The sequence below is a fragment of the Aotus nancymaae genome, unplaced genomic scaffold, assembly GCF_030222135.1.
Source record: "Aotus nancymaae isolate 86718 unplaced genomic scaffold, 86718_ANA_hifiasm-v0.15.2.pri h1tg000089l, whole genome shotgun sequence".
In the NCBI taxonomy this organism is placed as follows: Eukaryota; Metazoa; Chordata; class Mammalia; order Primates; family Aotidae; genus Aotus; species Aotus nancymaae.
In genome coordinates, this window is record NW_026988504.1 from 4,667,736 (window position 1) to 4,682,567 (window position 14,832).

The window sequence follows — 14,832 nt, forward strand, 5'->3', positions numbered from 1 at the left end:
TGCCCAGGGGTTCCAAGATTCCCAGACTGGGCTTGCTGGAGGCCCGGGTTCCACTGCAGGTTTACGGAGCATGCACAGAGCGTGCACAGCTGGTGAGCAGAGCTAGTGCACATCTCAGCTAACTCGGGGCAGATGTCAGGAAAGTAGAAGGAAGTGTAGCCACGAGTTGCCTTCTTCCCTTCATTCCACCGCTGGACAACGCAGAAGACCCCCGGCCCCACCTCTCATGCTCCCAGAGGTGGAACCTTTTAACGTGAGGAGTTTGGGGCTCCTACGTGGGGTGAAGGGGCCACGTATTGCCCAAACCCTGTGTCCAAAGGGACGCTACATTTGTGACTCCTTGTCATTTCATTTCGGAGAACGCTCAACGATTTCTTCTGGGAATCATGTTCCAGAATAGGAGTATTTTCCCAGGGTTTTGTAGTGATGTGTGTTAAGCCGACCCAGGAAAAGTGTTTATCCTGTCAAATTGTTCAGTTTGTAAGATTCCTTTACGCTTCCATCGTAGGTGTGTTTCAATACATTCAGGAGATGCGAGAAATTCTGCACAACCTGCAGAACAGGATGCAAAAAGCGAAACAAAATATAGAAGGAATTTCCCAGGCTATGAAGGTGAGCAAGGGGCAGAGCACAGAGCAGGGCTCTGGGGGGCTGGGGCTGCCCTGGGGCAAACCAGGCTGTGAGGAGAGGCCATGGAAAGTGCCGTGATGTGCGGTGGGGTGGGGGTGGGGGCACTGGGAGCCGCTGTGCCGTGCTCTCCACTGGTAGGATGATATCAGAGTGGTCCCAGGGTACAAAGAGCCCATTTGCTCTGTGGAATTCAGTTCTCCATTCTGCTGCGCTCTGCAAGGCCCCCTCTGTGCCAGGCCAGTGCCAGGAGTGAGGGGTGCAAAGAGATCCACCGAGACTCACCCCTACTGGGAACAAGCCCATTGCTGAGTACAGAAGTGGGACAGTTGTAATTCGAGCCCCTTCCGGAGCCCTGGGGAAAATCCTTCACTAGCCTTCTCGGTGATCTGGTCTGTCACTCGTGCTCTGATTTGCAAAAACACTTGCAGCAATATCGCCAAAAGGAAGTTTTAAGAAATTTCTCCTCTTGTTAATTTGCAATGTCTGCTATGGAACTCTCTTTCTTTCTTTCTTTTTTTTGGAGACAGACTCTCACTCTGTTGCAGCTGGAATGCAGTGGCGCCATCTTGGCTTACTGCAACCTCTGCCTCCTGGGTTCAAGGACACTTGTGTCTCAGCTTCCCCAGTAGCTGGGACTACAGGTGTGCACCACTATGCTCAGCTAATTTTTTCTATTTTTAGTAGAAATGGAGTTCTATCATGTTGCCCAGGGTGGTCTCGAATTCCTGAGCTCAGGCAATTTGCCTGCTTTGGCTTCCCAGAGTGGTAGGATGACAGGTGTGAGCTTCTGTGCCTGGCCAACTCATGGTAGTTTCAGCACCTCTGTAAAGCTCTCATCTCCAAATTCCATGGCATTCTGAGGTGTGGGGGTCAGGGCCCCTGCACATGGATTTAGGGGGCACAGTTCAGCCCCTGCCAGACCTACCTCCTGTCCACCAGTGCTGGAGAGGCTGGCAACGCTCTGGCTCCTTCCTTCATGAGCCTGTCCTGTCTGTGGTATGTGGAGTTATTCGTTATCTTTAGGGTCCAGAAAATGTCACCAAGGTGTCCAGACGTGTGCCTCCTCGTGTTAATGTTCCCTGGACGTCGTGACGTTCTTCCAGCCTGATGACGGTGTTGGCTTGCCAGCTCGTGGGCATGGCATCACTCCTCCTCCCCCTTCCCCCCGCACCCCCGCCGTCTGCTCTGGAACACAGGCCGTCTCCCCAGCATCTCCGGTCTGGGAGCCAGGTGTCTCTTCTGTCTCTGCATGTGTGGCTTCTCCATCTCTCCACTTCGTTTCATGCCAAGGGGTTTCTGTCCTTTCCGTCGCCCGCAGTGCTCACCCAGCCTCCTCTGTGGGTATTCTCTCTCTCCTCTACGGAGCTGTTAAATCCAGAAACCAGACTCTTCAAACCCCACGGGCTTCTGAATCTTTGGCAGGGGCCGCAGCAGGTGCAGGGTCTCAGAGGGTCGGCTGCAGGCTCTTGCCGGTGGGCAGCGAGCAGGAGATGGGGGCAGGACCACGCTGGAGGCAGATCCTGTGGAGGTTCCTGCCACTGCTGAGGCCCCAGCTCGCCCGCTGCCCACCACAGAGGCCCAGGGTGGCGCTTTCTCTCCGTCTGAGACCTGAGGCCTTACGTAAACCTCCCTTTACCTGAGCTAGCTTGTTTGCACCAGAAGTTCTTGACTAAACCACAAAGTATGTGCTTTCTCCTGGTGCTGTGCTGAAATGCTGAAGGCCAGTAGTTGGGTCTCTGGGCACCAAGGAAGGAATGATCTGTTGGCTGGTTCTCAGGTTGTTGGGTTCAGGGGTACGTTTTGATGAAGTTCACCTCTGCAACAGAAAAGCAAAGGTGACCTCTGAGGAGGGAAGGCACACACTTGGGCCCACTGTCCTGGTCATTTCAGGTGGCTACAAGAAAATACTGCAGACTCAGTTCCTGGTGAGGGGTTTGTTGCTGGCGTGCAGATGGCCACCTTCTCCATGTGCCTCATGTAGTTGAGAGGGAGGACGCTCTGGTGTCTCTTTCTCTGCTTACAGGATACTAATCTCTTCGTGGGGGCCCTGCTCTCATGATCTCGTCTAAACCCAAGCACCTCCCAAGATCCCTGCCTCCTCCTGGGGCTTGAATATGTGAATTTTGGGAGGTGAGAGAACACAGACATGCAGTTCATAACGCCCACCCAGTGGGGGCTCCGCTAACCCTCGTTACGGGGAGAATCATCACTAAACTGGTCACAGTCAGAATCAGCTGGCCTCCTGTGTCTCCATCCCCATCCCTTTCCTCATCACGTCCATTCTGAAGCTGCAGCAGCTGCACAGTGAGCAGGCTGAAAGCCAAGGGGCTGGGTGGAGGGGCCAGGATGCCAATGCCCTGTGCTTAGATGCAGAAGCAGAGCCGGGGAGAACAGTGGCTCTCATGCACACACCCTCAGACGCATCATGCTGTCTCAAAACAAGCAAAAACAGATGTGACAGCTAGCAGCGTCTGGCTCCCCAGCTTAGTAAGAAAACCAAGCAATTGGAAAAGAAAGTGGTTCAAACTCAGTCCGTCAGACCTGCAATAAATAATTCCTGTTAGGAATTCCTGCATCGTCAGTGAGCAGCAAAGGGGTTAGGAGCAAAAGGAGGCTGTTCAAAGACTGTGCAGCATTTGAGAGGAGCGGGTCATTTGAGATCTCAGAAAAACGCAGACGTATTGAAGCTATTTATTTAGTAAACCTGAGACCTTTTTTCTTAAATTAAAAAGGCCTTGATATTTATGAAATAACAGAATGTGAGGAAAGCAGAGAAGTGAAAGGACATGGCTAAGAAAGTCAAAACTGCAAAAGCAGAATTAAAATTTACCAAAGCACCAGTTAGACTAGAATTAGTGCTACCTAACAGCGGATATAGTAAGTGGGCAGTTTTAGGAAATTGCTAACATGCAAAGGGAAATAATAGATACGTGTAAGATGGAGGAGAGGAGCAGTATAAAAATCATAGTTGTTACTAAACTAGAGAAATAACAGGCTGGGCACATTGGCTCACAGCTGTAATCCCAGCACTTTAGGGGGTCGAGGCAGGTAGATCACTTGAGGTCAGGAGTTTGAGACCAGCCTGGCCAACATGGCAAAACCCATCTCTACTAAACATACAAAAATTAGCCAGGCATGGTGACATGCACCTATAATCTCAGATACTAGGGAGGTTGAGGCAGGAGAATTGCGTGAACCTGGGAGGCAGAGGTTGCAGTGAGCCAAGATCACACCACTGCACTCCAGCCTCGGTAACAGAGTGAGACTCTGTCTCAATTTAAAAGAAAGAAAGAAAGAAATAATGAACAAAGATGTAATAGAAGAAAATTTTCTCAAGCGGAGAGACAAAAATTAAAAGAAGGCCTGAGTGTAGAGGTCAAAGTGGGTAACTGATTTCCAGGCCAGATGACACATGTAGACATATTCTGACCAAAATTTTAAATCCCAAGGCTACAGAACAATATTCTGCATGTTTCTACCAAGCAGGTAGCCTTTTGACTTTACACAGATTTCCTGGAACATGATGAAGCAATGACCAGTCTTGAGAAAGGCTCCTGACAATTATCTGTGAAGGCAACAGTAAAGTCATCCTCACACATGCGCAGAAAAATACCATTTGGGTACCATTCCTGAGAAACCTATTCCAGGATGTATTCCAGACCACCAAGAGATCAACCACATTCTAGAGTACCAAGGAGGGAATTAACATGTAAAAAGACTAGCAGTGAGCTTGAAACCAATTAAACATGAAGAGATAAATATGGTCGTAAAAGGTTACATTCCAAAGTCAAAAGCAATAGTTGTAGAATAGAATAATATAAGTGGTAGAAACTATATGTATGATGTTAAATATGATCAATAATTGGAAGGAGGAGGAACAAAGTTAGGGCAGGGGAGTTAACAATATCCTAAATTCCTAAACACGGATAACAAAAATCAAAAACTATTTTTCTTTTTTCTTTTCTTTTTTTTTGAAATGGAGTCTCCCTCTGTCGCCCAGGTTGGAGTGCAGTGGCACGATCTCAGCTCACTGCAACCTCCACCTTTTGGGTTCAAGCAATTCTCCTACATTAGCCTACCACGTAGCTGGGATTACAGGCATGTGCCACCACGCCTGACTAATTTTTGTATTTTTAGTAGAGACAGAGTTTCACATGTTGGTCAGGCTGGTCTTGAATTCCTGGCCTCAGGTGACCCACCTGCCTTGGCTTGCCAAAGTGCTGGAATTACAGGCATGAGCCACCATGCCAGGCCATAATTTTTCTTTATATCCAAACTTAGAGAAATATTTAAAAGATAGCTTTAATAAACTTAATGGCAAGTACTAGTGGAATTATAAACAGGATTTCTCCTATCCGAATCCCTAAGGAATATAAAAGCAGATAAGCTATAGTTGTTAAAGCACAATACCACAACAAAGGGAAACAGAAAGCAGAAAAGATAAAACGTGATGACAAAAGGGAAACATTAGTTACAGTATGTATAAATTATTTAAAAGCAAAATATTTCAGATTAGATTGTTTAAAAATGTAATTGTACGCTACTTCCAAGAGACAGCTAAAACAAGATGGAAAGGTTGAAGGCACAATGACTGACAAGTAGGTGAAACCATATGAAACTTCCAATAATTGACCATTTTTGACCTTTGAAAGACGGTAATTTTCACAGATGAGCACAACAGCTCGTGCCTGTAATCCAAGCACTTTTCAAGGCCAAAGCAGGAGCATGGCTTGAGCCCAGGGCCTTCCTGTGTTACTCGGGCTGGGTGCACACCTGTGTGCCCAGGTGTTTTGGAGGCTGAGGTGGGAGGATCACTTGAGCCTGGGAGATTGAGGCTGCAGTAAGCCGAGATTGTGCCACTGCACTTCAGCTTGGGTGACACAGCAAGACCCCGTTTCAAAGGAGAAAAAAGCAATTTCAGATGGCAATCTTATTCACACATGTAGACATGCTTGCATGCATACACATATATGACAAAATAATCAGCCAAGAACCCCTCAGGGCAAGAATACATGTTTAGCTAAACATACATGATCAAGTAAAATCTATATAAAAATTATAATTGTCCTAAAATGTTATGTTCCCAGTAATAGTATTGTTAATGCATCTGTATAAATAAAAGCAAAAGCAAAAGCTATTAGGAAAACAGAGAAGTGAGCATAGCACGAGTGTAATGGGAAGCCTAACACGCCAGGATTATCCTGCCACGGACTGCGAGTTTGTGGCTCCCAAACATTCCTCCGTGGAAGCCCTAAGCCCCAGTGTGATGGGATTCGGAGATGTGGCCTTGGCAGGTGATTAGAACATGAGGGTAGAGCCCTCATGAAGGAGATTTGCATCCTTATAGGAAGATACGTGAGAGAGCTCACCCTGCCCCTCTGCAGTGTGAGGGCGCAGCAAGAAGGCGGCCGTCGTCATCTGCAGGCCAGGAAGAGAGCCCTCACCTGGAACCAAACCTTCTGGCACCTTGATCTCAAAGTCCACCCTGTTAGACTTGGATGGCAGATTTGCCAACGTCAACAGCCTCCAGGCCTGTGAGAAATCAATGTCTGTTTCTTAAGCCCCCTAATATATGGTGTTTCGGTTAGTTATCCAAGCTGACTAAGGCATACACAGAACACGTTTTTCTGACCATGAAGCAATAAAACTGCCAATTAAAAAAGAAAAACAGAACTTAAGAGGAAATCCTTCTAACAAGGTAAACACAGAGGTTTAATCATGTCATTTATGTTCACATAAAAGCATCAGTAGAAAAACTGAGAGCAGTCACATAAATACCAAATACTGTCTACAAGAGGGAGGTGGGTGATCGAAGTCTTCACGGTTCACGCCGGAGTCACAGAGACTGTCTAGAAACGGCTGAATCAATAGAGAGTCCATAAATTATCAGAGTGACAGAGGCAGCCGTGTTTCCAGTGGAGGATGGGATGGAGGATAGGGAGAGATGGGCTGAAGAGGTGATGGCTTTTTTATGAAAAACTTCTCTCGTTAGGTGTTTTGTTAGCATAGATGCATCGCTTTGATGGAAATGTGTAGGGAAGAAAAATCTAATGTTGGATAAGAGAGGAAAATCCAGATCATCGTCGCAGGTGGCCAGCACCCTTGTGGCAGAACTCCCTCACAGGGGAGCCAGGGTCCTGACCCCACTCTCCACCCTCTCCCATCCCTGTCGGTAGGTCAGCGGCCGCCACATAAGGGACTGGCTCCCATCTGGCTCTCCATTTGCAGCTATGGCTGATCCACCCAGCACTGACCACACATCCCTCGACCCTCAGGTCCTTCTGTGCCCCAACGAGAGAATTAGATGCTCTTTTCCCGAGAGTGACCCCGTTCTGGCCCAGTTGGGTGAAACATCTCAATGGTCTCCCTGTGGTTCCCTTAGGCCCCAGTTTTGGTTTTGAGCTAAATTATTTAAGGCTCTCTGGTCAACAGTCAGTTAGGCACAGGTCCTCAGTGGCCCCTAGTGGGCACAGGTCATGGGGAATTAGGCTCCAGTCCAAGATCAGGCCGGGATGAGGAAACTCACACCAAAAACACGCAGCAGAAGAGTGCGGCCGGAAGCGGTTTCTCCGGAAGAACTCTTCCCCTGTGCTTTCCTCCCAGGACTGGTCGGCTAACCCGCTGTTTGAAAGAAAGGACAGTAAGAAAGAGGCCCTGTTAGACCTGGATGGAAGAATCGCCAACCTCAGCAAGCGCTATACAGCGGTGAAGGACGCCGGCGTGAAGATCCAAGCCATGGTCGCGGTAAGGAAACACCCAGCAGGTTTTCTGAGAGCCCACTCGCTTTTAGCAGGGAAGGGAGAGTAAAGGCAGAGCTGGAGATTTCATAAAAATGACGAGTGACACATCTTTAGTGGTCACCGAAGTCTGTGACCTGGCCGGGCGCAGTGGCTCTCGCCTGTAATCCCAGCACTTTGGGAGGCCGAGTCGGGCAATCACCTGAGGCCAGGAGTTCCAGACCAGCCTGGCCAACATGGTAAAACCCCGCCTCTACTAAAATTACAAAAATTAGCCAGGTGTGGGGGCACGTGCCCGTAGTCCCAGTTACTCGGGAATCTGAGGCAGGAGAATCGCTTGACCCTGGGAGGCGGAGGCTGCAGTGAGCCACGATCGCGCCACTGCACCCCAGCCTGGGTCAAAGAGTGAGACTCTGTCTCAAATAAAAAGTCTATGGTTTTTAATCCAAGCCAGCCTTATCTTTAAGTAGCACGCCACCCTGTAAACTTCCAAGCCTGGTTCCTTTGTGATGGGCCTGCCCTCCTCTGTTCTAAGGGCAACCGAGCCCTCACCCTGCATGCTGTGGGTATGGGCAAGTGACGTTTTCATACTTGGTCAGCAGATCTTGTCTTCCCGGGGTGAGCCGCTGAGGGCAGCCACTGTGTGTTTAGCAGTGTCCCCCATGGATTTCCCATGCATGGGTGTGCGCAGGGAACAGGAACATGGGAAGAGCGAGGACCATTCGAATGTGCACAGGGTGTATCGCAACCAGCACATGTGAATGGGTAGACTGTGATAACGCGTGCCTGCTTTGCTACCTAGGATGCTGGCTGGTCCTTCTTGTCAGTAGTCCCACCAGCCCATGACTCTGTGTCCCTGCCAGCATCTCGGGAGCCCTCGTTGTTTGCACGTTGAGTGGGGAGTACAGAACAGTAGATTGGCATTCCTGGGTGCTCCATCTGGCATCCCGGCATTGTTGGGGTTTTCATGCCCTCCTCGCTTGGTAGTCATTTCATCCAGCTTGCATTTTAGTTTGTCTCTGGGGAGACTGTGAAAGGTGGAGCTTTGCATTCACCTGTAAAAGAGAGTACTCTCCCTTGAGCTCAAAATATGGCCAGGCGTGGTGTCTCACACCAGTAATCCCAGCACTTTGGGAGGCCAAGGTGGGTGGATCACTTGAGGTCAAGAGTTTGAGACCAGCCTGGCAATGTGGTGAAAGCCCATCTCTACTAAAAATACAAAAATTAGCTGGGCATGGTGGTGGGCACCTGTAATCCCAGCTACTCAGGAGGCTGAGGCAGGAGAATCACTTGAACCTGGGAGACAGAGGTTGCAGTGAGCCAAGATTGCACCATTGTACTCTAGCCTGGGTGACAAGAGAGAGACTTCATCTTAAAAAAAACAGAATTTGGCCAGGCGTAGTGGCTTACACCTGTAATCCCAGCACTTTGGAAGGCTGAGGCGAGTGGATCACTTGAGGTCGGGAGTTCAAGACCAGCCAGACCAACATGGAGAAACCCCATCTCTACTAAAAAAAAAAACCACAAAAATTAGCTGGGCTAGTGGTGCATACCTGTAATCTCAGCTACTTGGGAGGCTGAGGCATGAGAATAGCTTGAAACTGGGAGACAGAGGTTGCAGTGAGCCGAGATCACACCATTGCACTCCAACCTGGGCAACAAGAACAAAACTCCATCTCAAAAAAAAAAAAAAAAAAAAATTCAAGGCAGTTGTTTTTGGGGGTTTTCAGTGCATGGTGCAAATCAGTGGTGTGGCCTTTAATGATGAGTCATCCCCTCCAGAGAGACCAGCAGGCCCCACCTGGGGATGGGCTATTATTGGCTGTTCTGTTGTCGCGTATTGCTATAAAGGTCCTCACTTCAGGAAGTGACTTGACTGAACCAGAATCTGTTTTGCCTTATTCCCAGTTCCCATTCTTCCCCTCCCTGCCGTGGTGCCAGAAGGTCTCTCTAAATGAAAATGCTAAACTGCAAAAATGTTGCTTGGAAGAGTGAACTGATTGAAGAGTGAACTGATGAGCTTACTGATACTCTCAGAAGGGTTGGAGACAGCACAGGAGAGTGATTTGACTTAGGGTCAGGAAACATTCAGAGGGTGGGTGCACAGTGCGTGGGCAGGCGCGGAGGCAGGACTGGGCTGAGTCTGCGGTCAAGCAGCAGGGACAGGAGCCTAAGATGGGCAGAGGCCAGCGAGGAGCCTCTCCTGTTCCCCAGCTGTCATGAGATGGCGTTGCCTCTTGTGCACGACTCTGTCACCACATAGGTTTACTCCCATGACAGTCATTAGAGTCATTTCTTTTTATCTTACACTGAAGTTATTTGAGCCCAAGTCTTCTCTCCCTTGTTAGAATAGACCTGCTTGAAGGTATAGACTAAGTGGAATTAATCTCTGAGTTTCCCTGTAGCACTTAGTATCCTAGAGATTCATCCATCCACCCAGCCAGCCAGCCAACCAACCAGTCAGCCATCTAGCCACTCACACATCTACCCACTCCATTCATCTGTCCATCCACCTACGCTACTCATACATCCACCCCACCCACCCATACATCCACCCCATCCACCCATACATCCACCTACCCCACTCATACATCTACCCTACCCACCCATCCATCCGCCCACCCACCGACCCACCTATCCACCCACCCATCCACCCACCCATCCATCCATCCACATGCCACCCACCCACCTATCCACCCACCCATCCACTCACCCACCCATCTAGCCACATGCCCACCCACCCACCCATCCATCCATCCACCCGCCCTCCCACCAACCCACCCATCCACCCATCCATCCACATGCCCACCCACCCATCCATCCACCCACCCACCCGCCCATCCACCCACCTGCCCGTCCACCCACCCATCTGTCCATCCACCCATCCATCCATCCACCCACCCACCCACCCATTCATCCACCCATTCATCCACCCACCCAGCCCTCCACCCATCCATCAACCCACCTACCCATTCATCCACCCACCCATTCATCCACCCATCTATCCACCCACCCACCCATTCATCCACCCACTCATCCACCCACCCATTCATCCACCCACTCATCCACCCACCCATTCATCTACCCATCCACCCACCCAGCCCTCCACCCATCCATCAACCCATCCACCCATTCATCCACCCACTCATTCATCCACCCACTCATCCATCCATCTATCCACCCACCCACCCATTCATCCACCCATCTATCCACCCACCCACCCATTTATCCACCCACTCATCCACCCACCCATTCATCTACCCACCCACCCCTCCACCCATCCGTCAGCCCACCCACCCATTCATCCACCCACTCATTCACCCATCTTCCACCCACCCACCCATTCATCCATCTATCTACTCACACATCTACCAACCCCATTCATCCATCTATCCATCCATCCCACTCATCAGTTCATCCACCCACCAATCCACCCACCCCACCCACTCATCCAACCATACAACCACCCACCCACCTACCAGCCCCTGCTCTGTGCCAGGCATGCTGCTGAGTTCTGGGGGCACAGTGGTGGAGAGGATGGTCAATATTTGCCCTCATGAATTTGAGCATCAAAAGGGCATGCAGACCAAGGATAAATCAAAAAGAGATAAAATAATTCCGAGTGGCCCTCTGCACCATGGTGGACATAAATAATGGGTTGCTAGAGGGAACCCAACCGGAGATGGAGGATTCCTTTGTGAGGAAGGGACATTTGAGCTGAAATCAAAAAGTCAGAAGCCAGACCCAGCAAGAAAGTGAGGGAGCAGCCCATGCAAAGCCTGGCATAGGACTGGTATATCCGAGCAAAGCCTGGCGTAGGACCGGTATATCCGAGCAAAGCCTGGCGTGGGACCGGTATATCCGAGCAAAGCCTGGCGTGGGACCGGTATAGCCCAGCAAAGCCTGGCGTGGGACCGGTATAGCCGAGCAAAGCCTGGCGTGGGACCGGTATAGCCCAGCAAAGCCTGGCGTGGGACCGGTATAGCCGAGCAAAGCCTGGCGTAGGACCGGTATAGCCCAGCAAAGCCTGGCGTGGGACCGGTATAGCCCAGCAAAGCCTGGCGTGGGACCGGTATAGCCCAGCAAAGCCTGGCGTGGGACCGGTATAGCCGAGCAAAGCCTGGCGTGGGACCGGTATAGCCCAGCAAAGCCTGGCGTGGGACCGGTATAGCCCAGCAAAGCCTGGCGTGGGACCGGTATAGCCGAGCAAAGCCTGGCGTGGGACCGGTATAGCCCAGCAAAGCCTGGCGTGGGACCGGTATAGCCCAGCAAAGCCTGGCGTGGGACCGGTATAGCCGAGCAAAGCCTGGCGTGGGACCGGTATAGCCCAGCAAAGCCTGGCGTGGGACCGGTATAGCCGAGCAAAGCCTGGCGTGGGACCGGTATAGCCCAGCAAAGCCTGGCGTGGGACCGGTATAGCCCAGCAAAGCCTGGCGTGGGACCGGTATAGCCCAGCAAAGCCTGGCGTGGGACCGGTATAGCCCAGCAAAGCCTGGCGTGGGACCGGTATAGCCGAGCAAAGCCTGGCGTGGGACCGGTATAGCCCAGCAAAGCCTGGCGTGGGACCGGTATAGCCCAGCAAAGCCTGGCGTGGGACCGGTATAGCCCAGCAAAGCCTGGCGTGGGACCGGTATAGCCCAGCAAAGCCTGGCGTGGGACCGGTATAGCCGAGCAAAGCCTGGCGTGGGACCGGTATAGCCGAGCAAAGCCTGGCGTGGGACCGGTATAGCCCAGCAAAGCCTGGCGTGGGACCGGTATAGCCGAGCAAAGCCTGGCGTGGGACCGGTATATCTGAGCAAGTTGTAAGGAAAGCGCCACACTCTGAGTTCCAATTGTGAGTCCTTTATTGCCAGTGACTGCGAGATGGCTAATGCTCAAATTTTCTCAGCCCTGAGGAAAGGGCTTGATTCTTTTTTGTACCTTGCTTAAGAAAGGGGAGGGGGAGCCTAGATGAAGCAGAATGTACAGAAGCAGAACAAGCAAGTTAGATAAGGAGGCTGCTCACTAGGAGGCAGGAGGTTCCCATGATTGTTGATTACTAAGGAGAGTACACACATGATTGCCGGTTACCAAGGGGGCTATTCGATACTTGTCATACAATCAGTCAAGAGGGCTATTCACAGTAACAAGTGGGCTTGTCAAGCAGGCTGTGGTGACAAAGGTTATACGTTTCTGTAGTTCTAAGTGCAGCATGACCCAGCACAGCAGCATGACCCAGGTATGCACTCAAGGGAAAAATGGCAGGAGGGGTGAGGTGGAGGTCAAGATGGAGTCTGTCAGGCTAACACAGGGTAGGTTAGCACAGGACGAGCCCGGCACCTGCAGGAAGCTCAAACAGCCCCGTGTGTCTGGGTGTGAACACGGACAGGTGGTCCAGAGAGTCACTGAACAGCGAGATCCAAGAGCAGGCACACACCCGGTGAAGGGAGGGCCCCCTGTGTGCCTGTGTTTGCAGGAAAACGCGGAACTGTTCAGGGCGGACACCTCGAGCCTGCCCTGGAAGGATTATGTCAATTACATTGACGACATGGTCCTGGATGAATTTGACCAGTTCATTCGCAAATCGCTGAATTTCCTGATGGACAACATGGTTATAGATGTAAGTTATGAACATAAGGTAATATATGTATACGTATTCTCATATGTTAGAATCTACAGCTTCTCATTTCCTGATGAAAGAACTATCATTTTTATAAATAAACAGATTTATTAAAATATACCTTAGGTGATCCTCTTGACCTGGTTTTAAACCTGAACTTCCTGCATCCCAGAACCCCCTCAGTCCCAGGCACTCAGGACCATGGGTCACCTTAAATCTACCGTAATATGCATTGACTGCAGAAAGCCTCAGGAGACCTAAGAGGGTGGTCCTACCTCACTGCTTCATGAGGGAAGGTGGGCACCACTGTCCCCTACTCATGTGGATTGCGGGGAGGGTCTTCCATCAGCAACAGTAGCCACTAACCTACTTAATCCTATAGGGCTGAGTAGAAGGTAAGCCAGTCAGCGAAGGGGTTGTGCTGGTTAATCCCAGTGCTCTCCATGGCGGTGGCCCCTTTCCTACCCGCTTCTTTTGTGTTGTGACGGTTTCCAAATGATTTTGAGTACTGCCAGGAGGCCACTATCAAAGGCTCCCCCGGGCCACCAACAGCAAAGGCACGTGGCAATGGTGTGCCCTCGTACAGGCCATGGAGGGTGGGTGGTGTTTGAGCCTGGCACATGGGTCTCCGGCTGGTAACCAGTAACAGACCCAAAATTCAGATGATAAAAGTCGTCATCACTACAGCTGCCCCAATGAGAGCATCTCACTGGAAGCCGTGAGGATGCCCTGGTAACAGTGTCCTTCTCAGGGAGTTCCAGGGAGTCCTCCTACTTGCGAGTAGCCTGGGGGCAGGAGCTGGCCTGAGTCTTTAGAAAAGTCTGGTCACCCAAGTCCGTGACAACTGACCGTTCATCCCAATGAGCACCTCACTCAGATACTGATACAGCCCCCTCCTGCTCGTAGAGAAACTGGGGGGCTTGAAAGCCCACCACCCACAAGTCCCATGGGGACTCGCATGAGGGCAGATCAGTGGCCACAGTGTGATCTCGAAGCCTGGTGGGCCCTGGCCCACGTTTTGAGAATCATTGGTCAGGCAGGAAGAGCACTAGGGTTGACCTCAATCCCATCACTATAAACCAGACCTGTACCCGCGGCCCTGCAGTCTCACCAGGGGCCTCCAGAGCGCCCTGTAAGTGGGAACTCCCGAGGAAAGGGACATGGAGGCTTGTCTAGCCCCTGAAGTTCAGGCTGTGTGTGTGAGTGATTCATTTAGTCCAGGCAGTAACCCAGAGGATGGAAACAATGTTCCCGAATACATAAAACGTTTAGCCTCATTTTATGTATTTGGGGAAACTGAGAGTTAAATGACTCCTCAAGGCCTCACAGCTGGCAAGTAGCAGGTGCAGGCTTTGAACCAAGGTCTTAGCTCTGCCTGATCCTGCCCCCCTCCCCCCGACCTGCCCCCCTTCCCCCCTCCCTCCGACTCGACCCCCTCCCCCTGACCTGCCCCCCTCCCCCGACCTGCCCCCCAACCCCGACCTGCCCCCCAACCCCGACCTGCCCCCCTTCCCCCGACCTGCCCCCCTTCCCGGCCTGCCCCCCAACCCCGACCTGCCCCCCTCCCCCGACCTGCCCCCGAACCCCGACCTGCCCCCCAACCCCGACCTGCCCCCCTTCCCCCGACCTGCCCCCCTTCCCGGCCTGCCCCCTCCCCCCGGCCTACCCCCCTCCCCCCGACCTACCCCCCTCCCCCCTGCCCCTGCCTGCTTTTGGCCTTGTGGCTGCACCTTTGGCTCCGTAGTGATTGCTCAAGTGGGGGGCCCCGAGATGTGAGCTCTCAGAAGCTGCCCAGGCCACTGGAAGGCAGTGGTACCTTGACAGTGTGGAGTGGACGATCAGGGCACTGAGAATCCTCCGATGGAG

At 51.6% G+C, this 14,832-nt stretch overlaps 1 protein-coding gene across 1 annotated transcript in view; it reads left to right on the forward strand.

Moving 5' to 3' along the window:
* DNAH17 (dynein axonemal heavy chain 17) overlaps positions 1–14,832 on the forward strand; it is a 169,318-nt gene that overhangs the window by 27,586 nt on the left and 126,900 nt on the right. Inside the window, exons 15-17 of the mRNA XM_064369408.1 lie at positions 509–612; positions 7,234–7,374; positions 12,823–12,966. Of these exons, the coding sequence (XP_064225478.1) occupies positions 509–612; positions 7,234–7,374; positions 12,823–12,966 (389 nt within the window). The remainder of the gene's footprint in view (positions 1–508; positions 613–7,233; positions 7,375–12,822; positions 12,967–14,832) is intronic.